This window comes from Salvelinus namaycush, chromosome 38, assembly GCF_016432855.1.
Source record: "Salvelinus namaycush isolate Seneca chromosome 38, SaNama_1.0, whole genome shotgun sequence".
NCBI lineage: Eukaryota > Metazoa > Chordata > Actinopteri > Salmoniformes > Salmonidae > Salvelinus > Salvelinus namaycush.
This window is the reverse complement of record NC_052344.1, coordinates 10,928,150-10,955,671: the sequence shown is the minus strand read 5'-3', so window position 1 is coordinate 10,955,671 and position 27,522 is coordinate 10,928,150. Positions and strand designations below refer to the sequence as shown.

At 44.4% G+C, this 27,522-nt stretch overlaps 1 protein-coding gene across 2 annotated transcripts; it reads left to right on the top strand.

Annotated features, from left to right (window-relative positions):
* The first annotated feature begins 7,753 nt into the window (after positions 1-7,753).
* LOC120031891 (lipase maturation factor 2-like) lies at positions 7,754-21,711 on the top strand. 2 transcript variants are annotated; one of them, XM_038977711.1, is made up of 14 exons: positions 7,754-7,964; positions 11,067-11,332; positions 11,436-11,464; positions 13,143-13,333; positions 15,117-15,295; positions 15,713-15,851; positions 16,371-16,496; positions 17,851-17,956; positions 18,156-18,252; positions 18,500-18,682; positions 18,892-19,060; positions 19,513-19,624; positions 19,927-20,035; positions 20,330-21,711. In XM_038977711.1, the coding sequence occupies exons 1-14, from the start codon at positions 7,871-7,873 to the stop codon at positions 20,651-20,653; spliced, it is 2,124 nt and encodes a 707-aa protein (XP_038833639.1). In that variant the 5' UTR covers positions 7,754-7,870; the 3' UTR covers positions 20,654-21,711. The 2 variants fall into 2 exon arrangements, with proteins under 2 accessions (XP_038833639.1, XP_038833638.1); XM_038977710.1 differs by lacking the exon at positions 7,754-7,964 and adding an exon at positions 10,074-10,593.
* Positions 21,712-27,522: the final 5,811 nt, after the last annotated feature.

The window sequence follows — 27,522 nt, the reverse complement described above, 5'->3', positions numbered from 1 at the left end:
TCAGTCAATGACTTATACTCCGAAAACATTCCATGACTGCAGGTGGCTGCAAATCGCCAACCAATGCTTCATACCTGTTTAAACAATACAGGGCCCTTTCAGTTTGTTTACCAACTCAACAAAGTAGAAGAAGTACATTGACTACTTCAAAATGGAGATAGATGGTGGTGCCGGTGCGCCTACAGAAGCCTAACCTGTGTTAACTTCAGACCTTTTTCTGCGTGTATTCCAAAACCCTGTTCATTGCCTGTTCATTTTTCAGAAGAGATTGCTTTATTTATTTCCAGGTTTTAGGACTGCAAGCTAGCAGCTCTATAGAGTACCACAGTATGAGTCAGAATACCCATAAAACCTAGTGGTCAAACAAGGAAATGGTTCCAATTGTTTTTCCACCATTAATTTTTCACCATTAATGAAACAGGGTAAGCCTGTTTCATGTAGGCTTACCCTGGCAGGACGATTTGATAACCGTGTAAATCTCTTTAGGACAAGGGGACATTTAAGTGTTTCTAAAATCCCCTATGGGATTTCAAGGTCCCCTATGCTGGACCTTGGAAATGTAGAAGGTCAAGATAGGAGACGGGTAATGTGGTGTGGCGATTTTAATACTCATAGTATGCTCTGTGGAGGGTCACGGACTGATGTAAACTGACAAGTGTTGGAGGAACTACTGGATGAGAAAGGGCTTGTGAGTCTTAATGACGGCCGGGGAACCAGGATTGACCCAGTAATTGGAAATGAATCTGCTCTGGATCTTACTTTGATCTCAAGTTCAATGGCAGGCAGATGTAGTTGGGAGGTTTTGGAGGAATCTACGGTGGGTAGTGATCACGATCTTATCATGTGTACTGTAGGATTGAGGGAGGAAGAATCAGTAGGACATGGATTGAGGAGATGGATATTTGGTAAAGCAGAGTGGGGTCAGTTTCAGGAGTTGAGTGAATAAGAGCTGTCTCAGGTTGATCTCAATTCAGATATAGAAACACTCAATGGTGGAATAAGAGGCGCAATAGTAGGGGCAGCAAGGCAGGTGATTCCTATGGGTACAGGGGGGGAGAAAGAGTAACATAGTCCCCTGGTGGAGTGAAGACTGTAGAGAAGCAGTGAAGAGTAGGAACAGCGCTTTCAGAATGTTGAAAAGGTCCCATAATTACCAGCACCTGATTCAGTATAAACAAGCACAATCAGTAGTAAGGAGGATCATTAGGACAGCTAAGAGGGAGTGTTGGCACCGGTTCTGTGGAAACATAGGCAGGACCACTCCTGTGGTAGAGGTATGGGAGATGATTGAGGACAGAAGAGATTGGTATCTCCCTGTGCTGAAAAGTGGGGAGATTGTTGCAGTGATAGATATGGAGAAGGAAGAGATGCTAACCCAGGCATTTGTGAAGGTGCACAGCTCAAAGAATCTAACAGAAAAGGGGCAGCGTGGGAGAGAGGGTCAGAGGAGAACATCCGGGGGTCCTGGATCAGAGAGAGATGGTGGGGGATACATTGAATGACCCTTTTACATTGGCTGAGATGAAGAGAGCATTAGCTAAAGCTGGGGTAACATCTCCTGGGAAGGATGAGATGTGTTACATCATGATGGCTCATCTCAGTGACACTGCAATGGGGAAAGTATTGGGCCTTTACAAGAAGGTGTGGCAGGAAGCTGGAAAGAGGCGGTAGTGGTGCCAAAACGTAAACCTGGGAAAGACTCTACTAGTCCTTCAAGCTATAGGCCGCGTTGAGATCTCACGTATGTAAACTTATGGAAAGGATGATAACGGGAAGGCTGACTTACTTTCTGGAGAGTAAAGGACTAATGTCACCAGCTCAGAGTGGGTTCAGGAAAGGCAGGGGAATGATGGATCCTGTGCTGTGCCTTGAGTCAGTCATACGGAAGACACAGGCATATAAGGATGTGGTGGTAGCCGTTTTCTTTGATGTAGAGAAGGCTTATGATATGATGTGGAAGGAAGGCCTACTTATCAAGCTGAATAATATGGGGGTTAGGGGAAGGGTTTTTAACTGGATAAAATAGTTTATTTTTGGCCGATCAATACAAGTGAGGGTGGGGAGCTCTATGTCAGAAAGCTGTGAGGTGGATATTGGTACCCCATAGGGAAGTGTCATTAGTCCTTTGTTGTTCTCCATTATTATTGACAATGTATTCTCTAAGGTAAGACCTGATACTGGGAGGTCATTGTTTGCAAATGATGGAGTGCTGTGGAAGAGAGGGAGAAATATTACCCATACAGCCAGAAGAGTTCAAGAAGCGATTAGTGAAGTTGAGCAGTGGTCCCTCAGGTGGGGCTTCAAGTTTTCAGTTGAGAAAACACAGACTGTGTTTTCTTCTAGAAGAAAGGTTTGGGAGGAAATATACCTGAAGTTGTATGGAAGGAATCTGGAGAGGGTGGGAGGGTTTAGGTTCGAGTGGTTTGGCACTCGAATGACATGGGCGGAGCATATTAACAGAGTAGTTGTCAAAGGAGAGAAAATATTGAATGTGATGCGTTGCTTGTCAGGAATGGAGTGGGGGGCAGATAGAATTCCGTTGAAAATCATTTATATATATATATATATATATATATATAGCGTTGTTAAGTTCTAATTCTCAGAGTAAAAAACTCAACGGACATTATGAAAGCATAACCAAGTTTAATTCTTCCCAGAGGATCAATACAACTGCATTCAGACAAAGACAATTTCACACAAGCACTGATATTTAACCCTTTCTCCTAGGCTAAGTCTCCTCCTACACATCTGTCTTTACTGCTAGGCAGGACACTAAGTAATACGGGCCATAAACTTTTATTTCTCCCTTAACGTGACCTGACCTGATCTCGACCCCCGTTCATCACTAATCCATGTCTTTCTCGCCTTATCAATGCCTGCCACATGTGATCGCTTCCCTGCACTCAGCACCTTACAAGCTTAAATGCACACACTATATACCTTCCTCCTACAGATAACCATTAACTTCTGGTGTACAGTAGACTCTCTAACCCTAGGCACTCAATCTTTCAATAGGATCCCTGATACAATGTAAACATTATACATTACCCTCTCTCCCTCAGTGACATGAATAAGTATGTTTCATATTCTCAGAACCCAACAGTGCTGTTAAGGTCATCAATGGATTATGTAAGTATAGCATATGGATGAGCAGCTCAGACATCTTTAAAAAGATAGATGCTATCCAGGCCCAAGCCCTAAGAATGTGTTGTGGAGCACTCAGGACCTCTCCGGTGGCAGTGATGCAGGTAGAGTTGGGAGAGATGCTGTTAAAGTTAAGAAGACAACAGCTAGCCATGACATATTGGGTAGATCTACAAGGACATAAGGTTACACATCCTACAAAAAAAAGGTGCTGCTAGCTAACGTTCAATCGCTGGAAAATAAATGGGACGAACTGAAAGCACGTACAGTGGGGCAAAAAAGTATTTAGTCAGCCACCAATTGTGCAAGTTCTCCCACTTAAAAAGATGTAATTTTCATCATAGGTACACTTCAACTATGACAGACAAAATGAGAAAAGAAAATCCAGAAAATCACATTGTAGGATTTTTAATGAATTTATTTGCAAATTATGGTGGAAAATAAGTATTTGGTCACCTACAAACAAGCAAGATTTCTGGCTCTCACAGACCTGTAACTTCTTCTTTAAGAGGCTCCTCTGTCCTCCACTCATTACCTGTATTAATGGCACCTGTTTGAACTTGTTATCAGTATAAAAGACACCTGTCCACAACCTCAAACAGTCACACTCCAAACTCCACTATGGCCAAGAACAAAGAGCTGTCAAAGGACACCAGAAACAAAATTGTAGACCTGCACCAGGCTGGGAAGACTGAATCTGCAATAGGTAAGCAGCTTGGTTTGAAGAAATCAACTGTGGGAGCAATTATTAGGAAATGGAAGACATACAAGACCACAGATAATCTCCCTCGATCTGGGGCTCCACGCAAGATCTCACCCCGTGGGGTCAAAATGATCACAAGAACGGTGAGCAAAAATCCCAGAACCACACGGGGGGACCTAGTGAATGACCTGCAGAGAGCTGGGACCAAAGTAACAAAGCCTACCATCAGTAACACACTACGCCGCCAGGGACTCAAATCCTGCAGTGCCAGACGTGTTCCCCTGCTTAAGCCAGTACATGTCCAGGCCCGTCTGAAGTTTGCTAGAGAGCATTTGGATGATCCAGAAGAAGATTGGGAGAATGTCATATGGTCAGATGAAACCAAAATAGAACTTTTTGGTAAAAACTCAACTCGTCGTGTTTGGAGGACAAAGAATGTTGAGTTGCATCCAAAGAACACCATACCTACTGTGAAGCATGGGGGTGGAAACATCATGCTTTGGGGCTGTTTTTCTGCAAAGGGACCAGGACGACTGATCCGTGTAAAGGAAAGAATGAATGGGGCCATGCATCGTGAGATTTTGGGTGAAAACCTCCTTCCATCAGCAAGGGCATTGAAGATGAAACGTGGCTGGGTCTTTCAGCATGACAATGATCCCAAACACACCGCCCGGGCAACGAAGGAGTGGCTTTGTAAGAAGCATTTCAAGGTCCTGGAGTGGCCTAGCCAGTCTCCAGATCTCAACCCCATAGAAAATCTTTGGAGGGAGTTGAAAGTCCGTGTTGCCCAGCCACAGCCCCAAAACATCACTGCTCTAGAGGAGATCTGCATGGAGGAATGGGCCAAAATACCAGCAACAGTGTGTGAAAACCTTGTGAAGACTTACAGAAAACGTTTGACCTCTGTCATTGCCAACAAAGGGTATATAACAAAGTATTGAGAAACTTTTGTTATTGACCAAATACTTATTTTCCACCATAATTTGCAAATAAATTCATTAAAAATCCTACAATGTGATTTTCTGGATTTTTTCCCCTCATTTTGTCTGTCATAGTTGAAGTGTACCTATGATGAAAATTACAGGCCTCTCTCATCTTTTTAAGTGGGAGAACTTGCACAATTGGTGGCTGACTAAATACTTTTTTGCCCCACTGTACATCCTACCAACAGAACATTAAAAACTGTAATATCTTATGTTTCACCGAGTCGTGGCTGAACGACGACATTAAGAACATACAGCTGGCGGGTTATACACTCTATCGGCAAGACAGAACAGCAGCCTCTGGTAAGACACGGGGCGGGGGCCTATGCATTTATGTAAACAACAGCTGGTGCACGATATCTAAGGAAGTCTCAAGGTTTTGCTCGCCTGAGGTAGAGTATCTCATGATCAGCTGTAGACCACACTATCTACAGTACCTAGAGAGTTTTCATCTGTATTTTTCAGAGCTGTTTACATTCCACCACAGAGCGAGGTTGGCACTAAAACCTCATTAAATGATCTCTGTTCCGCCATAAGCAAACAGGAAAACGCTCATCCAGAGGTGGCACTCCTAGTGGCCGGTGACATTAATGCAGGAAAACTTAAATCAGTTTTACCGAATTTCTATCAACATGTTAAATATGCAACCAGAGGGAAAAAAATTCTAGACCACCTTTACTCCACACACAGAGACATGTACAAAGCTCTCCCTCGCTCCCTCCATTTGGCAAATCTGACCATAACTCTATCCTCCTGATTCCTGGTTACAAGCAAAAATGAAATCAGGAAGCACCAGTGGCTCAGTCTTTAAAAAAGTGTTCAGATGAAGCAGATGCTAAACTACAGAACTGTTTTGCTAGCACAGACTGGAACATGTTCCGGGATTCTTCCGATGGCATTGAGGAGTACACCACATCAGTCACTAGCTTTATCAATATGTGCATCGGGGACGTCGCCCACACAGTGACTGTACATACTTACCCCAACCAGAAGCCATGGATTACAGGCAACATTCGCACTGAGCTAAAGGGTAGAGCTGCCACTTTCAAGGAGCGGGACGCTAACCCGGAAGCTTATAAGAAATCCCGCTATGCCCTCCGACGAACCATCAAACAGGCAAAGCACCAATACAGGACTAAGATCTAATTGTACTACACCGGCTCCGATGCTTGTCGGATGTGGCAGGGCTTGCAAACTATTACAGACTACAAAGGGAAGCACAATCGAGAGCTGCCCAGTGACACAAGCCTACCAGATGAGCTTCGAGGCAAGTAACACTGAAACATGTATGACATGTTCCGGATGACTGTGTGATCACGCTCTCCGCAGCCGATGTGAGTAAGACCTTTAAACTGGTCAACATTTACAAGGCCGCTGGGCCAGATGGATTACCAGGACGTGTACTCCGAGCATGCGCTGACCAACTGGCAAGTGTCTCCACTGACATTTTCAACCTCTCCCTGTCTGAGTCTGTAATACCAACATGTTTAAAGCAGACCACCATAGTTCCTGTGCTCAAGAACACTGAGGCAACCTGCCTAAATGACTACTGACCCGTAGCACTCACGTCTGTAGCCATGAAATGCTTTGTAAGGCTGGTGATGGCTCACATCAACACCATCATCCCAGAAATCCTAGACCCACTCCAATTTGCATACCGCCCCAACAGATCCACAGATGATGCAGTCTCCATTGCACTCCACACTGCCCTTTCACACCTGGACAAAAGGAACACCTACGTGAGAATGCTATTCATTGACTACAGCTCAGCGTTCAACACCATAGTGTCCTCAAAGCTCATCACTAAGGACCCTGGGACTAAACACCTCCCTCTGCAACTGGATCCTAGACTTCCTGACGGGCCGCCCCCAGGTGGTAAGGGTAGGTAACAACACATCCCCCGTGCTGATCCTCAACACGGTGGCCCCTCAGGGGTGTGTGCTCAGTCCCCTCCTGTACTCCCTGTTCACTCATGACTGCATGGCCAGGCACAACTCCAACACCATCATTAAGTTTGCTGATGACACAACAGTGGTAGGCCTGATCACCGACAACGATGAGACAGCCTATAGGGAGGAGGTCAGAGACCTGACCGTGTAGTGTAAGGACAACAACATCTCCCTACAACGTGATCAAGACTAAGGAGATGATTGTGTACTACAGGAAAAGGAGGACCGAGCACGCCCCTATTCTCATCGACGGGGCTATAGTGGAGCAGGTTGAGAGCTTCAGGTTCCTTGGCATCCACACCAACAAACTAACATGGTCCAAGCACACCAAGACAGTCGTGAAGAGGGCACGACAAAACCTATTCCCCCTCAGGAGACTGGTCAGGTCCTCTGATCCTCAAAAGTTTTACAGCTGCACCATAGAGAGAATCCTGACGGGTTGCATCACTGCCTGGTATGGCAACTGCTCGACCTCCGACCGCAGGGCACTACAGAGGGTAGTGCGTACGGCCAAGTACATCACCGGGGTCAAGCTTCCTGCCATCCAGGACCTCTACACCAGGCGGTGTCAGAGGAAGGCCCTAAAAATTGTCAAAGACTCCAGCCACCCTAATCATAGACTGTTCTCTCTGCTACCGCACGGCAAGCGGTACCAGAGTCTATTTGCACCCCCCCCCCCCCCCCCCCCATACGCTGCTGCTACTCTCTGTTATTATCTATGCATAGGCACTGTAATAACCCTACTGTACCTGCATGTAAATAATTACCTCAATTACCTCGACACCGGTGCCCCTGCACATTGACTCTGTACCGGTACCCCCTGTATATAGCCCGCTATTGTTATATTGGGTGGGATTTAGACCTTCAATGTCTCTGGTCCACAATCCAGTCCAGTTGGTGGCGGTAATGCACTTTAAAATTGGTTGCCAACCGCGATATAAATTCCACAGAAGAAGAAGAAGAACCACGCCTTCTGCAACATTCACTTTTTTTTTTCTTCCCGCACAGCAACCGTTATTTATTCGTGCTGTGTTGAAAGACGTAGAAAATAGTTTTCTATTTAGATTTAGCAGAAACGCCTAGCTGTAAACATGGGGGTAACCAGATTAACGCGTCATATGTTTTTATGGAGTATGGCAATTATTTACATGTTTGCTTTTGCATCCCTCTATGTCCAGATACCAGGTAAAACAACATTTTACTTGCGTCAATTTGTTAATTGTAATCTAAGGAACTTGATTATTGGTTGACTGTTGATGATAATGGAAAAGCATTCAGCTCTGCATCTTTGAATCGGGTGGATCCCACTTTTTCCAAATGTTTAGCTTGCTTCCTCATATTCCAACTGTTGCGATTCTGACGATGCACTGATTGTAGTTGCATCTGTTCGGTAAAGTACACCGGGGATTGTAAATATAAAATACTGTCAAACGAAGTAGCCTAATATGTCTATCGGATGAAATGACTACTTTCTGAGCTAGCCGGTGTTGTTGGACTGATCGGGCGAGCTAATGACAACTTCCACGTGCTAAGCTATTTCGCTACATTCATTGCCTTTGCTACACTGTTACAACTCATTCGCTGTCACTATTGTCTAGGCCTAGAAAAGGAATGCATTTTGATTGAATATTCAGTTTCAGATACTTTACATACACAGATCTATATCGCTGTGTTCGTATTTATTTATAAACATTAACTAGCTGTATACGTGAACGACTTGTTATAGAATGGCCCCTACACGTACTAAGGGAAATCATAACGTAGGAGGAGACTTAGCCTAGTAAGAACCATCCTGATCTCGCGAGCTCGCAAGTTCGTACGAAGCTAGGGCAGGCTGGCTTTATGAAGGAGAATGAGGTAGGTTGGCAGCGATAGAAGTGATGTGGCCTTTCATGCTATGGCCACGTCCTGACAGCACTGGTCGTTATTGGACAGATGCCTGTTTAGATGGGGCAAGTGAATGTTTTCTTTGCACGATCGCTGTCGTTGCCTTTTTTTATGCCTATATCTGTCTTTGAGGGTTAGGATTTCCCTCCAGAATGTGTACACGTCAGTCCAGTATTCGAGCTTGGCTCAGACCCCTAACAGTATACAATCGATCTAACTTGTAGTATCATTTTCATTTTTTCCCAGTCTAAATACAAACTTGTAGTCATGTTAATTTGCCATCACTGTCAGTACACCACTTTACTTTATCATGCAACCATTTCATTATGCAAATTATATGAGAAATGTACCAAGGTAAAATGTGTTTTATATTGAATATTGGGTTGCTATTTGGTTTTGTCTCCTCAATAGCTATTGAACCAACCATTCCATTATTCTGAAAATGAGATTCTGAATCGGGGGAGAATTGACAAAAATCCACTGCTTATTCTTATTAAGGACATTTTGATTTTCCTTATGGGGGATTTAAATCTTCAATAGCTTTTCTACGCAAAGCACTCTGACTATGAAAATGGTTTATTCATAATCAGGGGAGCTGATTATACACTATAGAAGATAGTGTAAGAGCTCTCTTCAATAGCTCTTACACGAAGTGTGCCATGACTATGAAATTGATATATTCAGAATCAGGGGAGGATGGAATTATTTTTATTTTTTTCTATAGATGTATTTGTTTATTTACGTTTAGTCTTCAAAACCTCTTTCTGTTAAAGAACAGGTTGTTGGGGTGGGAGGAGGGGGATTAATGGACTGTCCCATTCACTCTAGCTGCTTCACCGCATGGAGTGATTAGGTCCACCTGCTAATCAACTCAGCATTTAGAGAGTGTGTGTGCGTGTGTGTGTGTCAGTCAATGATATTTATCCTTGGAATCTTTCACAGCTCGCTCATCTATTTGGTGCGGTATTGTCGTCGGCTGTTCCTGTGGAACATTCCATGGATTTCACCACTATTGTAAAAAACACTACACCTTGTATTCCAAAACGCCTGAAACCGACATCCTACGCAGGATTTCTGACTAGACACCGTCAAATTGTAATCATCATGTACTCCCGCTGATGTCGGTTTTAGGCGTTTTGGAATACAAGGCGTATTGTTTGTACTTTTCTTTACACAAACAAACATGTATTTTTGTCCATCCTCCCCCGTTTTAAGCAATAAAATCCGAGAAGGTGTGGTATATGGCCAGTATACCACGGCTAATGGCTGTGCCTTGCACGACGCATTGCGGAGTGCCTGCATACAGCCCTTAGTCGTGGTATATTGGTCATATACCACAAACCCCCGAGGTGCCTTATTGCTATTATAAACTGGTTACCAATGTAATTAGAATAGTAAGAGAAAAAAAGTCATACACGTGGTATACGGTCCGATATACCATGGCTTTTTAGCCAATCAGTATTCAGGGCTCACACCGCCTAGTTTATAATGTAGAATTTATCATTTTCATAGTCATGGAACACTTTGTTTAAGAGCTATTGAAGATTGAACTCGTATTATAAAAAAATTCAAAAGTGTGGATTTTTCTCCATCCACCCATGATTTAGATAAAACTATCTTCATAGTCATGGCATGCTTGGCTCAATAGCTATTGAGGAGAGAATCAAATATCCAACACAAAACACATTTTACCAAGTGCAAAATATGTGTATGTCCATTACTTGCAATCCACTCCATAGTCAATTTACAGTCAGGCAGCCGGTGTGCTAACTGAAATAACACATCTCATTTGACAAGTGCTGGCAAGATGAGATGCATTGAACATGAATGAGTCATCATTGCACAGTTCAGTGTTTGTTTTACTTTATTGCTCTGCTTCTAGTCCCAAATGTGAGCATGCATCCAGTTGGTCCACTCTGTGTGCCAGGTATGTTGTAGAGCCACTTCTAGTCTCTCAGCTTCACCAGTCGTCTCAAGTGTACACTAGATTCCAATGAACTGTAGTAAGACTAGTTATATGCGTTCAGTTTTTTAATTAAAAAGTTATGCCATGCATAATGCCACATTCCAATCAGTTGATCACGATCTTGGCTCAACTCGTAAGCAATGTTATGGTAATGTAATAATATGCTGGAATAGCTTTTTTAGTGAGATGTTCAAATTTCTGAACTCCCTTATTTCATATGTTCCCTTTGACTGAATAAGCAGACATCACAGATAAAAACAAGTGTCTCGTTTTCACATACGTGACCTTTGACCTATTTAGCAGGGTACCATAAACCCACTTACTGTAAGTATATGAACATGACCTCTATTCACTAACCCCATTCTCAAGAAACACAACCCCCCCCTCCCTCTCTGTTTTGTTGATCCATCCCTGCTCTTTGTCTCTGTGGCCAGGTCTCTATGGCAATGAGGGGGTCCTGCCTGTGCGCCTGGTGGAGCCCCGTGTGGACGGCTCCAGGCCAGTGTTGGAGCAGATACATGCCCACCCCTCCCTGCTGTGGCTGGGGCCCTGGCTGGGTCTGGACCTGGACGCCCAGCAGGCAATGGAGCTGCTCTGCCTGGTGGGGGCTCTCTTAGCCCTGGGAGCAGCCCTACTGGAGCCCCTCCGAGACAGCCTGGTGTTCTTCTGCCTCTGGGCCCTCTACTTCTCCCTCTGTCAGGTCGGTGGGTGGGGGTGGTTGTCTGTCTGCCATTGGTTTGGTTAGATACTGTACATTAAATAAATGATACAGTAAATGAATCAACATCTTTTTCTCTTGACAGGTGGGTCAAGACTTTCTGCGTTTTCAGTGGTAAGTGACCTGTTCTCTGACTTCTCGTATGGGCTGAATTGATAGAGCGTAACATAGGCTGCAAAGCTCAGACTTTGAAACTAAAAGTATTTTGTTTACTAAAGTGTTATTGCTGAAGGCAAAATCTACTGGGTCTGTGTGACGTCATTTTGTTATCACCCATGGGTTTTACTGCAAGAGCATTAGTGTCAGACAATAAACTGCTATTGGAACCATTTACCAGTAAAATTCACGATCCACTCTTCATAATTCTGCGTTGATTACAAACTACAGTACAGTGCACCGGTTGTCAACTTGAGAATAGAACGGATGTTGAAAGTGTTTGTGCATGTGCACAGTCTTAGACATCATGCATATTTTATAGGGGTAAGCGGACTTTGCATTGAAGGACATCTGTCACACATGTAATATGGTTTTAGAGTTATGGACTTTTAGCTAAGCTTGGAGATGTGCTAGAATCGCAACACATTTACTTCTGATATCTGTTTGTAGCAAAGCAAGATGGTGTAAGGCCAGGGCCGGCTGCCCATTAGGCAGGATTTGGCGGCCGCCTAACGCGGCAGATTGACGAGGGCCTTTTCTGAGCAAAACTGACCAAGACGTGCCTCCAACAACACATAAAACCTCACATAATTCTGCCCAAAAACAATGACAATTTCTCTCAAACAGTGGCATATGGGAGTTTTAGGTGAACGCTGATGCCGCCCTGTGATAAGCAGTGCCCACTTTGTCAAAGGCAGGGTTGCAAAATATTTTGCTGGTCCATTCCCAGCGTGTCTCTCCAGGGTGTTGTTGGAGAGATGCATCCACCAACGTTCCGTCACAAACATCACGTAGCAGATATAGCCTATGGTAGAAAGAGTATGCAGCCTTTTCTGTAGCCTACAGGCTGGAGATAAAATGTACGACAATGTAATCTGAGAGACACTTTTTACATCATGCACGTTTCTCCCATTAGCTTAATGTAAATGGCGCCCAATCAAATGAAAAATGCGCTGACAAGTTAGCGAACACCATATCCCCTCCCAAAAAATTCACAGGAATCAGGACAAATAAAGACCTGAAAAGTATGTATTTTTCAGCGTCTGGAAAATATGTATTTTTCCACCTCTGATATAGACGTATTATATTGCGCAATTTCTTTTTGTCTCGCCTAGAGCGTCAGAACGGCCAGGACTGGGCCTGTGTAAGGCAGTGGTTTTCACAGGAACAGCAATTGCATGGAGTGGTAAATAGATAATAAATAGTTGCCTGGTTGTGTTTTTATGAGTAGTGGGTGTGTCTGAACTGTTTATAGTTAGGTGGTTATCCCCTAAGGCACACCATGTGGTTCTGCATGAAGAGAATGCCAACCTACAACCAGTTTTAAGATGCACAGCTACCAGTATGTTTTGCCATCTCAGTGCCTCTGGCTCTAATTGGCATTGCTTCTACTAGGCTAACTGATTTCCTGAAAGGCAGTCATTGGATTTGAAGCTCATGAATATTTACTGTATTCCACTGTTTTGAGCAGGAATTTCATGTAGCTATTGATTTTAATACGTTTCAACTTTGTAATTTCTTTGAGACCTGAGACTTTGGGTTGTTGGAGGGATTTCAGTGCCCTATACCTTATAGTTATGATGTGAGGAGGAGTTGGGATTGGATTATTAATGTCTCATTTGATTCCCTCCTATAGGGACAGCCTGCTGTTAGAGGCGGGCTTCCTGACCGTGCTCATCGCGCCGCTCAACCTCCTGCGGTGCTCGACGTTCCGCCAGCATGACGGCGTGACCTTCTGGCTGGCGCGCTGGCTCCTGTTCCGTCTCACCTTTGGCTCCGGGGTCGCCAAGCTGGCCAGCCACTGCCCCAGCTGGTGGGGGCTCACTGGTGAGACGGGGGGGGGACTTCTTATGACACAAAACTGTACTGTTCAATGTATACTGAACAAAAATATAAACGCAACAATTTCAATTCGTTTACTGAGTTACAGTTTATATAAGGAAATCAGTTGATTTAAATAAATTCATTAGGCCCTATGGATTTCACATGACTCAGCAATGGGTGGTCCTGGGAGGGCGTAGGGGAGTGTGAGGGAACTTGGGAACCAGGTCCACCCACTGGGGAGTGTGAGGGGGAAAATGATGTATTCACCTTATTTGTTTGAGATTAATAGTTGACAATACATTACTTGAAAGGTCCTATTAATGTTATGGTTTTTATGGTCTCCACTCTAGCTCTGCAGGTAGTCTGGGTGTTGGGCACATGGGTTTTTACTAGAGATAGCTTGAAGCTGACAATTGATTGATGTCTCGGTGATAAAAACCAAACAGCCACATTCCAGTCTATGATTAGTGGTGCATGTGAGACATATGTCTCAGGTCTAACTGGGCCAGCATTCTATAGATAGAGAGACCCTGAAGGAATACAGCAAACATTTCAGTGTTTCTCTTCCTTGCATCTGGGAAACTTGACCTGGAGGAGTAGAATAACCCCCCCCCCCCCCCCCCCCCGCAGTTTTAGGTTTGGTATTTAAAGAACTGGTATTCTCTGTATGATTCAAGCACTCGGTCCGACAGTCAAGACTGTTTGGATTGACGGCTTCATTATTGCAATAATTGAGCAATATTGAATAAAGATGATTGTTTGAGGAAATGACCGCCTCTCTCACTTGAATAGAATTTTCACCACAGGAGCCAGGCCCAGCCAGTCGGAGTGAGTTTTTCTCCACAAAAGGGCTTTATTACACACAGAAATACTCCTCAGTTTCATCAGCTGTCCGGGTGGCTGGTCTCAGACGACCCTGCTTGTAAAGAAGCCAGATATGGAGGTCCTGGGCGGGTGTGGTTACACGTGGTCTGCAGTTGTGAGGTCAGATGGAGTACTGCCAAATTCTCTAAAATGACATTGGAGGCGGCTTATGGTAGAGAAATTAACAAATTCTCGGCAACAGCTCTGGAGGTCTTCTTTTGTCCCCAGTACAATGTGCACCTGTGTAATGATCATACTGTTTAATCAGCTTCTTGATATGCCACGCCTGTCAGGTGGATGGATTATCTTGGCAAAGGAGAAATGCTCACTAACAGGGATGTAAACAAAATTGTGCACAAAATTTGGTAGAAAACATTTTGTGTGTCTGGAAAATGTCTGGGATCTTTTATTTGAGCTCATGAAACATGGGACCAACACTTTACATATTGCGTTTATATTTTTGTTGAGTATAGCTTCGGGACCGCAACTAAATGGGAGTCTGTTGCGACATTGGGCTGAAATTGGGACTCCTGATCCCAATGTCAGACTAGTGTCCCAGTGTCAGACCAGTGTTAGTTGCGGTCCAGAAGCTATGTTCAATGGTACGAGAAATGTAATGTGCTGTACAAAGACTGGTTGAGTAATGATAACATTGGCTATGATTGTACATTGTGCATCATGTAATGGGTATGTACCTCACCTAGCGGCAGTATGCTCATTAGCTTCCATGATGATGATAATGATGATGCCTGGAGCCTCACTACACATCAGTGTTCAGGAAAAGTGTCAGATATTAGCAAGAAGTAAAACATGTGATCTCAAAAAAGGTGTGAGGTGCAGTGTTATGGGTCAATCTTTACTCATCCATGTCTCATACCCTTCCTCCCCTCTGTCACCCCATCAACCCCCTCCCTCTTCCCAGCGGTGAACCACATGTTTGAGGCCCAGGGCATCCCCCTGCCATTGTCCTGGTTCATCCAGCAGCTGCCAGACTGGTACCTGAAGCTGGGGACTGTCGGTCTGTTGGTGACAGAGATCGCTGTGCCCCCCCTCTACTTCGCCCCCATCCGCCACCTCAGACTGGCAGCCTTCTACATTCAGGTGTGTGTGTGGTTACACCAGCAGCTGCTAAACATGAGCATGTAAAATGTCTGAGAAAGGATTGAACACACTGAAATATAGGCTTCAAGTTTTCCACCCTCCGCCTAAATCGCTATCAAGTGTTGAGGTCTGGTTGAGAGAGGAGAGGTTCAGAAAGACACCTGAATAAACACCTACCTACAGTACAATTTACCTAGTCTGTTATCATCCAGGGAATCGCCAGACTCCGATGCTGCTATAAGGCTCTAGACTGTGTGTGTGTGTGTGTGTGACTTTTGTATGTTTGATGGTGAATTATTGACACCTAATGTCTAAGAGATTTTGAATGTTGCAGGATTGCGACCGCAATGTAATTTGCATGATGCCTTTATGTAACTATATCTACTGTACCTACTTCTCTCTGTAACTGATAACCAGGCAACATACCAGGTGAAGTTGATGCTCTTGGGGAACTATGGCTTCCTCCCCTTCCTCTCCCTGGCTCTGACTTTCTCCCTGTTGGACGACGACCATATCAGCTACTGGCTGGGCCACAGCAAGAAGAAGAGAACCAAGAGTATGAACTCACTTCTCTACTTATGCTACCTCACAGCTCACATTTAACACCAGAGTAGACGTTCAGGCCAGCTTTCTCCCTAATACAGCATTATACACACCCAGTATGGTGTTTAAGCTGGTGGAAGGTACTATAAAACACAAAGGCTGTTACAGTAATTATTGACATTACACAGTGAGGGATGCATTGCTGAGTGCATGGCAGCAGAACACTGGTTCAGTTCCGATGGGTGTCCTTGTGTCTTGATGGCAGGGAGAGGGAAAAAGAGGGGGTTATTGTTTCATTCCCGGGCAGAGTGGTCTGATCTGGCAGGATGTCAGGTGTTGTCCTGTTTAAACAAAAGACATCACAGAAGTACTTAACTGCATTTAACATTCCTAATGTCCTAATGGGTAACCCCTTAACTTAATTTACAAAATACATTTTTAGTAGCTGGACAAAAACAAATGATGGGCTCTGTTTGTGATAAGACTAAGACTACCTAAGACTACCTAATCTAATTTTTTTTTTTTTTTGCAGCCTGGCCCCAAACCATAATGTCATTGCTGGTTGTACTGGCTGTATTTGCTGTCATCATCTATGGAACTAAAGTGCTCTTCACACTGGAGATCGACTGGGAGGCCAATACTATAACCTCCAAAACCGGTAGGTTATCATCTATATACAGTGCATTCGGAAAGTATTCAGACCCCTTAACCTTTTCCTTCCACATTTTGTTACGTTACAGCCTTATTCTATTTTTAATTGCTCAATCTAAACACAATACCCCATAATGACAAAGCAAAAATAGGTTTTTAGATTTTTTTGGTGCAAATGTATAAAATAAAAAAAAGATAACCTACTTATGTAACTGTGTTCATCAAGGATCACTCAGCACTAAGGTCTGTTCATATTTGTCTCGATCCTGACTATTCTCCCAGTCCCTCCTGATGAAAAACATCTCCACAGCATGATGCTGCCACCACCACCATGCTTCACCTTCGGGATGGTGACAGGTTTCCGACAGGCGTGACGCTTGGCATTCAGGCCAAAGAGTTCAATCTTGGTTTCATCAGAACAGAGAATCTTGTTTCTCATGGTCTGAGAGTCTTTTGGTGCCTTTAGGCAAACTCCAAGCGGGTTGTCATGTGCCTTTTACTGAGGAGTGGCTTTTGTCTCGCCACTCTACCATAAAGGCCTTATTGGTGGAGTGCTGCAGAGATGATTGTCCTTCTGGAAGGTTCTCCCATCTCCACAGATGAACTCTGGAGCTCTGTCAGAGTGACCATCTGGTTCTTGGTCTCGTCACTGACCAAGGCCCTTCTCCACCAATTGCTCAGTTTGGCCGGGCGGCCAGCTCTAGGAAGAGTCTTGGTGGTTCCAAACTTTTTCCATTTAAGAAGGATGGAGGCCACTGTGTTCTTGGGGACCTTCAATGCTGCAGACATTTTTTTGGTGCCCTTCCCCAAATCTGTGCCTTGTCTCGGAGCTCTACAGAAAATTCCTTCGACCTCATGGCTTGGTTTTTACTCTGACATGCACTGTCAACAGTGTGACAGGTGTGTGCCTTTCCAAATCAAGTTGTAGAAACATCTCAAGGATGATCAATGGAAACAGGATGCACCTAAGCTTAATTTCGAGTCTCATAGGAAAGGGTCTGAATACTTACGTAAATAAGGTATTATTATTTTTTTGTACATTTGCAAAACAAAACAAAAAACTGTTTTCGCTTTGTCATTATGGGGTATTGTGTGTAGATTGCGGAGGAGTTTTTATTTATTTAATCCATTTTAGAATAAGGCTGCAATGTAACAAAATAAGGAAAAGGTCAAGGGGTCTGAATACTTTCCGAAGGCACTATAAAACAGTATACCTAGTGACCCGGTAGGTTAACATCTATATATTATGGTATACCTAGTGACCCAGTAGTGTTTCTCAATTTTATTTCCTGTAGGATGTCAATCATTGATACATTATGTTCATGGTTAAGTGATTTTCATGTATTTGTCCTGTTTTGTAGCCTTCACCCAGCAGCAGTTTGGCAATTGGTTGAAGCTTGTGACAGGACCCACTATCTGGGTAGGAGTTCTCTCTCTCACCTGGGAGGTGGTGGCAGCCATGCTTGGGTGAGTAGGCCTATTTCATACTAAAACTGTATCTGGAATAAAGTTTGTGATTCAAAGACTGTGGTAGATCTAGTTCATATCTAGTTCCTTTTTGTTGCATTTGCTGACCCCAGAACAGTGGTCTGCCCCAATGCAGTGTGAGTCATTCTTGTTTTGTGTTAATGTCCACTGATCTCAGATCTGTGTTTACTCCCACTAGGTGTGTGTGTGTTAGAGGGTGCCTCTGGAAGCTCTGGGGCCTCGTCCAATGGGCTGTCTTTGCCTCAGCTGCAGTCGCCGTGTTTGCTATCAGTGTGGTGAGTCACACCTGTCAATCACACAGGGAGTCTTCTGATTGGTTAACTTTTTATTTCGTACTTGCATTCATCTACTGAGTAAAACCCATCTAATTACCTTAAGTCAGTGTTTTGTGTAATAGTGAATCACTTTAATGAAGACGGCATACATCTAACTAATTGGTCTGTTGGAGTTACTATTGGTCTAGTAGATAGCACTGTTAATAAGATTCTCTCTGATTGGTCATGGTGTTTTCCTCATCCCCAGGTGCCCTACTCGTCCATGGAACAGGTGTACAGCAGTAAGATCCTACCGGAGGTGAGACAAGCCTACAAGCTAGTGGAGCGCTACAGACTGGTCAGTGCCTACAGCCTGGACAGCAGGATGACAGGGGTGGACGGGAGGTCAGAGGTCATCCTAGAGGGCAGCATGGACAAGAACACCTGGACGGTAAGAGAGTGGGGACCAAAATAATAGTTATGGATGAAAAGTTTTCAGTTTATTTATTTTTTTCTCATTTCAAAATGTTAGATATGGAATGTCCTCAATCACGTTATCTTCCTCAACTACTTGACTTTTATAAAGTAAAACAATCGTATATAGTTCTGCAAAAGATGTATCGTGTGTTTCAATGAACCTTTCCCCATTGGCCCTCCTAGGAGATAGAGTTCATGTACAAGCCGGGGAACGTGGGCGTGGCCCCTCCAGTGGTGGCCCCCCACCAGCCACGGTTAGACTGGCAGATGAGCCAGGCAGCCCAGGGACTGGCCAAACAGAGCCCCTGGTTCACAAGCCTAGTGCACTGCCTACTGCAGGGCAATAAGGATGGTATGTACTACCCTCTGGGATAATGACTTTTATTTTTCAATTAAAGTATAGAGCACATACGTCTTTGTTTTAATGAGGAAAGCACAAGTTGCATCTGGCAGGCTACTTGTATTTTGGCTCTTGTTGGGTGTTTTTAGGCCTGTGGTCTTTTCTAGGATCAGGCCCCCCCCCTGCCTATTTAATCTTTTTGATTATGATCTTAAAGGAAAAACTAATCCTAGATCAGTACTCCTACTCTGAGACGCTTTATGAATACGGGCCCAGAAATTCAGTGGTATGCGCCTGATGTGTAAAACCGCTAGTCAGTGTGAGTGGGCAGGATTTACTCACACATTGTAGATCATTAACCTTCCAACAAAGAAGATATATATCAGCAACACTCAGATGACCACATACCTACATGCTGCACTACGTTGCTCACACATGACTCTCTATCTCTCCCTGTGTCCCAGTGGTGAGACTGATCCAGACAGACTCAGCCCAATACCCATTCAGCCAGGCCCCCCCGGTCTACCTCCGAGCCAGCCTCTACCGGTACTGGTTCACCCAGACCACACAGGACGGGTGAGCAGCCTACGACATCCACTACAACAGTGGGTGTGCTGGGGAGAGTGTTAATGGGTTTACCTGTGGATTTATTAGATTATTCATTCATAAAATCAGTTAAGATATACACGTGAACTTAAATATTCGCTATATTAAGTAATGTTATTCACAGAATGCCCACAAAATGTACAGTGTGGTATACTTACAGTATGCTAATCGTCAGAATTCGTTAAAGCCACTTGATACAGGTATTCAACCAGACACAAATAAAATAATTTTCCTATGGTATTGAGTGGTGTATTGGTTGTCTTCCCTGTCAGGTCTGATCCTAATGAGTGGTGGAGGAGAGACTATGCAGAGGAGTTCTATCCTGCAGTGCAGCTGGGTGGCCCTACTCTGGAGGCCAGGCTCAGCCAGCACGGACTCAAGGTAGCTAAGCCTTTTTGCTCAACTGGGTTACGTTGTAACTGTATTGTGCTAATAATATCAGACTGTGGCTTGTGGTGATTGCCCCTCAATTTCAGATGTGGTGCTGTATTGGCTATATGGAATTCACGCTCTCCTTTGCGCTTTCATCTGTCACATGGCGTGTGTGTATGTGGTGTGTGTTGTATGGCCAGGTGTACCAAATCTGATTTCTCAGACACGCATACCAACAACACTCACACTCCTATCTGTCTTTGTTGTGTATGTACATGTGCTTACATATTATCTTATGTGCAGGAGAAGTTCCCGATCCAGCCCAGTCCTGACTCTCCTCTGGCCCAGGTTCTGAGGCAGGTGCGGGGCCACGTTCAAACTCTACCCGGCCACCTGGTGCTCTGGTCCCTCCTGGCCACTGTCGCCACCATCTGGCTCCTCAGAACCCTGCTCTCTGGGGTCCTGGGGGGCCGAAAGGCTAAACCCACCCCAGCCGAACCCAAGGCCAAGAAGGCTAAGGACCAGCCAGCAGAGAAGAGTGCCTCGGCCTCCAGTCTCAAAGCAGAGAGGGAGAACTCTGAGGAGAGTAGACGGGATGCTGACAAGAGCCCTAAGAAGAGGAAGTGATGTGGGACTGCTGCCATGGGACTTCCTGTTACGTTCTTGTTGTTGCCCCTTGTCTCGGAATGGCGGAGAGAAGGGGTGTTACCTACATGTAAATCTCAGGTGTTTCTACAGTAACTGCCAATCCGACCAGCTCTGTGACTCGGAGACCACCACTGTGGCCTTGTATTCAGTCAGTTCTCATCTGTCTCACACACACACACACACACACACACACACACACACACACGCATATACTGTACATACACAAGCAAAAACGTCTATTTTCTCTGTGCCTCCTTCCGTCACCATATTCTCAGGTCCGCCTATGGATGAGTCTTCAGACATGCCAACGGGTGAGTCCCTGACATTACAGTACAGTGGTGCTTTGCCATGTTCTTCAGGGAACACTTTATCTGAATTCTGGGAATGCATTCATACATTTTAACGGTTGTTGTCCACCAGTTGTTTAATCTTTAATATGATATTCAGGGTCCACAGTCATGCTAGGCTGAGTGCAGTTATTGTACCTCAGTGAACCCTTTTCATGGACCACTGAGATCAGTTTTACTGTATCAGACAGACTTTTGTCATGTGAAGTTGTCAAGTGGTTCCATGTAATGATATCAATACCTAGGTCCTCTATCCTGACCATGAGAAACTGTATAGCTACATCGTCAAGAATACTGTATTCTGAAAGCTTTGTCCTGCTAAACCCTTTGCCTTAGAAATCTGTGGATTGCTGTTCTAACTTCAAAAGCCTTTGTCGCATTCTTTTTAACAGCTTAAATGCATAACTACTCCTAAGAAATCTTTACATTCCACATCTGTGTATATTTGAGACGTAGTATTACTTAAGCTTGGTGTATTAGGTTAAAGCACTACTGCAAAATTACTGGGCTCTAAGGATAAATTCCCAGCCCTAGGGCGCTCTTCAATCTGTATCGCTGAATCATTACAGATTGCACGATAAAAATGGAAATGTACTTTTTACTGGTCAGTGTTTTTATTCTTGGCTGTATGTTGAAACTGAACACTTAGATTTGACAAATAAACTACAGATGAAAAAGACTGAAACATTCCGTGCTTGTCAGAAACTTGACTTTCTATCTAGTTGACAGGTGTGCTTGTGTCCATTACCAGGTATACTAACAGGTCTGTATGTTATGTGACGGAGTCTGTGGCTTGGAGCTTCAGTCCTTTATAGTGATTTGACCCGGGCTGATTTGTTCCAATGACCAACATGCTCTTTGTGTTCCTGCATTTCTTCATGACAAATGTACAGAGATGTGTTCAGTGTGAAAGAGCCAGTGACTCTCTGGTAAGGATCTCACCAATGAAGTATGGGGTTATAGGGTCAGCTCCTGAGTGTGGCTGTGTTGGTAGATGTCATGGGGGTGAATCGCTGGGGTCACCTATAAAGAGTAGTAGCAGTTATGGGGGAAAACTCCTGGGGGGGAAAAAGCGGGTACTTTGTTTTTAAAATATATTCTCATTGAAACAAAGTGCCTAATTACGGTAGTTTTTCCTCTAACCACTGCTATTTCTGTCTGTCACAGGGGGAACCCCAAGAATTTACCCCGTCTGCTTATGTTATCACACCCTTTAGCCAATGTCAGCTTTATGAGGCAGCCACTCCAAGTGGCCTTGACTCACTGACCTGCAGAGTCCTCAGTAGGCAACAATGCCCCAGAGTTCAAACCTACAAACCAATGGGTATGGGGCGAGATCATGACACCAGAGCCAGACTCAATCATGCTTATGCTGTGCTTCATAATTTGACATTGAGAGGTTGGTTGATATGTATATTTGGCTGTGGTTAAACATTTTGTTGAGTGTGTTGGTTGGATGAATGGAAAGGTTTGCTCAAGCTTTGCTTTAAATGTTTTATCAACAAAGACGGATGCATCTGGTTATCGCCGTTTCATACTATTAAAGATTTGAAATTGTGGGTAAACCCTTTTTGACAGACACTTAAAATACTTTCTTTGGTTAATTCACCTACAAAAGATACATCCCATTTAAAGATCGGTATAAGATTTCTTTCACGATTGTGCCACAGGTAGACTGGTAACATTACTAGACAAGGCACTGAGATTGAGTCCATAATGAGGTTGTTTTGTGGGAGACTGAGTCCTGTTTGTCCTTCCTAAGGCACTGTCCAACTCAGAGGAGAATAGTCCAAAGATGATAGTCTTCGGGCTCGATTCAAGCTGTTTAGCTCTTTAACGGTAACGATCCCGCATTCACAGAGAATGCGTTCATGGTAAATGCTTCTTATGTTGGCGCAATCGGAAATGACCTTTACATTTCAGTATTGCTGAACTTCCGCGATACGGATTGAATTGAGCTCTGGATAGTCCCACAGTGCTGCCCTCCACTGGTCAACACGTGTACAACATGCTGCAGCACTCCTCACAGCTTTATCAGAGGGAGAGTGAGGACTGTGACGTGTGTCTCTCAGCAGTCCTGGAGCAGGTCATACGGGCCACCCTCTACCACCTGGTGTTTGTCCTCCTGTTAAAACACATTCATATGTCATCAGGAGTTATGGTGTCACCCCCTAGAGCAAAGGTGCTACTTCACCACGTATAGTTCAGTGGCATTCATATTCATGCACATATTTTCTCTCCAGTGGTTAGTATACAAAGAAAATGGGGTGGAGTCACTTACAGGAAGCTCAGATGGAACTGGTTCACTTATGCCTCCGCCCTTGCCATAAGTGGGGTTAACTATGCTAGGGTTGCAGTCTGGAGGTGTGTCTCGTCCTCATCCTGCAAAAGAGGGCAAAGGTCAATTATCAAGTTTGAGGTCCCCCACGTTTTATTGTACATTTAGCTTCTGGACAAACAGAATAGCAGTAAACAGCTGATTGCCTGCAATGAGACAAAGGGTCATAGTTGAATGATGTCGGAATGTTGTACAACAAACACACCTTAATAAAGTAGTGGAACTGGAATGGTTTGGTCTTGTGGGTGTAGAAGTGGTAGCCTACGAACCCAGCCCCAGCATGATCAGTAGCACAACTCCAATCCCCAAAACTGATTTAGGATCAGTTCTCACAATTTGAGTCCATCCTAATCTTAACCATAAACATCTCGTCAGAGATTAAGGAGAGAAACTAAACCGAAAATGATGTAATAATCTCACCACTAACCAAGGGGGTGGGGCTTTGAGGGGTCCCTGCAGCACATGGATGATCCCATTGGATGCCAGGATGTCGGGAGTCGACGATGAAGCGGTCGTTGATATAACGTGAGGAACTCTACAGAGAGACCAGGATGGGACACGTTTGAGCTCACTGAGACTACAATCATGAAGACAAACTCTCTGTTCTATAAAATACACATATGTGGTCTATGAGGCTGGTTAAGTAGCTAATTTTCACATTTCCTCAAACATCTTAGTCCAATCTAGGAGACCCGGTTAAGCAGAGCAACATATAATACGTTCATATAACAGGGGGACTGAAAAACAACAGAAAACCAGAGTGTGGTACAGTGAGTGGATGAAGAAAGTACAGTAAGCACAGGGCTGATGTGAACAGTACGGTAGCTCCATGTCTCACCAGGGCCTTGGGGTTGAGGAAGTCAGCGATACCCATGACAATGAGGCTTTGGCCCAGCTTGGTGCGGATACAGCTGCCGTTGGTCAGGTCCTTCATGGCCAAGGCCCGGCCCTCTGAGAGATGGTACTCCATGTCCCTGTGGGTCAGTGTCTGGACAATACAACACAGGAGAGTGTGTATGAGTGGGTGTACATATTTATACATATAAGTCTGAGGAAGGGCTCTATTCAATCAGGATCGCTGAAGTGGTATAGATTGTGTGATTGACATTTAAAGGTAATTTCCGATTGAGCCGACATATGCAGCGTTTACCGTGAATGCAGTCTCCGCTAACGTGGAAACCATGTGTCTGATGTATATGATACCATTCCACTCATTCCGCTCCAGCCATTACCACGAGCCGGTCCTCCCCAATGAAAGTGCCACCAACCTCCTGTGGTTATATTTAACAAAAAAACTAAATATGCTTCTCTGCTAAAATCTGGGTAAAATATTGAAAGGAAAGTGAGTCTTATTCAGTACATTTAGTAATTGCTTGCTTTTCTAAAGTCTACCAACTTTGCCAGCAGGCAGGCCAGCTAAGATAATTAGACAAGCTAGCTACTCAAGGTTGCTGGAAATTGGCGCGATATCGTACGCCTTGATCCAGAGCATCCCAAACATGCTCAATGGGTGACATGTCTGGTGAGTATGCAGACCATTGAAGAACTGGGACATTTTCAGCTTCCAGGAATTGTGTACAGATCCTTGCGACATGGGACTGTGCATTATCATGCTGAAACATGAGGTGATGGCGGCAGATGAGTGGCATGACAATGGGCCTAAGGATCTCATCACGGTATCTCTGTGCATTTAAATTGCCATCGATAAAATGCAATTGTGTTCATTGTCCATACCATAACTCCACCACCACCATGGGGCACTCTGTTGACAACATTGACATCAGGAAACCACTCGCCCACACGACGCCATGTTTGCCATCTGCCCGGTACAGTTGAAACCGGGATTCATCCCTGAAGAGCACACTTCTCCAGCGTGCCATTGGCCATCAAAAGGTGAGCATTTGCCCACTGAAGTCGGTTACGACGCCGAACTGCAGTCATGTCAAGACCCTGGTGAGGACGACAAGCACTCAGATGAGCTTCCCTGAGACGGTTTCTGACAGTTTGTGCAGAAATGTTTTGGTTGTGCAAACCCACAGTTTCATCAGCTGTCCAGGTGACTGGTGTCAGACGAGGTGAAGAAGCCGGATGTGGAGGTACTGGGCTGGCGTGGTTACGTGTTCTGCGGTTGTGAGGCCGGTTAGACATACTGCCAAATTCTCTAAATAACATTTTTATTTTATTATTATTTTGTATATTTAAACAGGACAAATCTGACATCTCTATGGGCATGATGCCTCTGGTGGTAATGTACAGAGCTGTGTGTGAGCAGCTGTGTGAGACAGTGCACAAATATGTCCGGTTGTGCATAATGCATGTCAGTGTGTGTTCTTGTACCTGGTTCTGGTACAGTCCAGTATTATCGGGTATAAACAGAGTGGACTGGATGGTCAGGTTACTGAGGCGCTTCACAGACTGTTTTCCTGACTCTGACATCTGGGAGTATTCAGGATTTGCTGCAGATAAAAACAACACTGGATCAGTAACAAACCATTGTGAGTGAACATACAGTAAATCAAAACCTGAATATAATGATATATCTTTCCACTCTTCCTCTCTGAGGAGGGATGCGAGCGCTTTCCTCCTGTTTTTTTGTCACACAGCACTCAGCACTGGGATTCAGTGGCAGTACCAGCCAAGTACACGTCTGAACTCGTATCAAAACATTCCCTCAGAGTCCCCACAGCATACTGTGTCACAGAACCACCAAAACAAAAGCACATACGGCCTTTGAAAGCCGTTGAAAAGAGAGCATCTGGGGTACGGTCCCGTGTGGCTCAGTTGGTAGAGCATGGCGCTTGCAACGCCAGGGTTGTGGGTTCATTCCCCACGGGGGGACCAGGATGAATATGTATGAACTTTCCAATTTGTAAGTCGCTCTGGATAAGAGCGTCTGCTAAATGACTTAAATGTAAATGTAAAATAGGGATTTCAGAAATGTTAGCACCACCAAAATCGTTTGTCTTTTCATCTTGTGTTGCTTTCCTCATCAACGAGGCTTGATGACTCATCGATGAGCAGCAGTGAGTGATTGCAGTTTTGGATGCAGTGTGTTGTTTTACTCACCGATGCAGTCTGGTCCCCAGTACCCTGGACAGCAGTGGGGCTCAACCACCTCCTTGTAACACTCATGAGAACAGCCCTTGATAGACAACACCGGACTGGCCATGGGACTCACACGGTACCTACAGAGAGAGAGATTACATATTACTGTGAGATACCTGCTGTAGGGTACGGTGCTACAGTAGTCACAATGCTCTGTACAACATATCTGGTTGTGTCTTATGTTAAGCAGAGACATTAGATATGATATAGATACTACTAAGAGATATCCCCTTCATCTATTCAATTTCTCCCTCACTCCGTTCCCTATTCTGTCCCCTTCTCCCCCCATATCCCTCTTCCACCCTCATTTACGTCCCATCACTCTCTTCTCTATCTCTCTCCCTCTCCGTCTGTCTCCTTCAGTTCCGTGATTATGCTCTGTAGCTCGTGTCCTGTGGCCACTACGTCCCCCGTGTCTTTGCCGATACAGATGACACCGGTCCAATTGGCTACAGACGTCGTGGAAACATTCTGCCAACACCAATGTATGATCTTCATTTGAGCCAGTTTGCTACAGTAGGAATAATCCTGCAGCAACAGGACATGTGAATTTAATTAACTGTTATTTTTGTAGGGGTTGATACAATTTTCGTAAGGGAAAATCAAGTGGAAATTACAAACTTCAGAAGCCTTTTTAAACCTCAAATACATTACATTTTAATATGTCTTAAAATGTCATGTTTAGAATACATCTGTGCCTATCATCGTGGACAGAACCATTGTTCAGTCTCCACTGGAACGGATATACACTAAAGCTAGAGGACACCGTACATAGTTTTAAAGTGCTACAGTATTATTACTTGACGTGTCTTGGACATCTGCTGTGCGTATAAGCCTTTACAGACACTATTTTAATCCAAGTTGACAGCAAACAAATGATAAGCTTCCAGTGGTTTCAGGAAATGGTAAGCTTGTGTGACCCTTAACCTCCTTCCAACCCCTTCAACCCATAACGTTTTTATCCATGTATGTCATCTGGCTCTCAGCGGCTGCAAAGGTCAAGGCTCAAAAAGCATTTCTGAAGGCTTAAAGAAAACACTCTGTCCTACTCCTTTGTC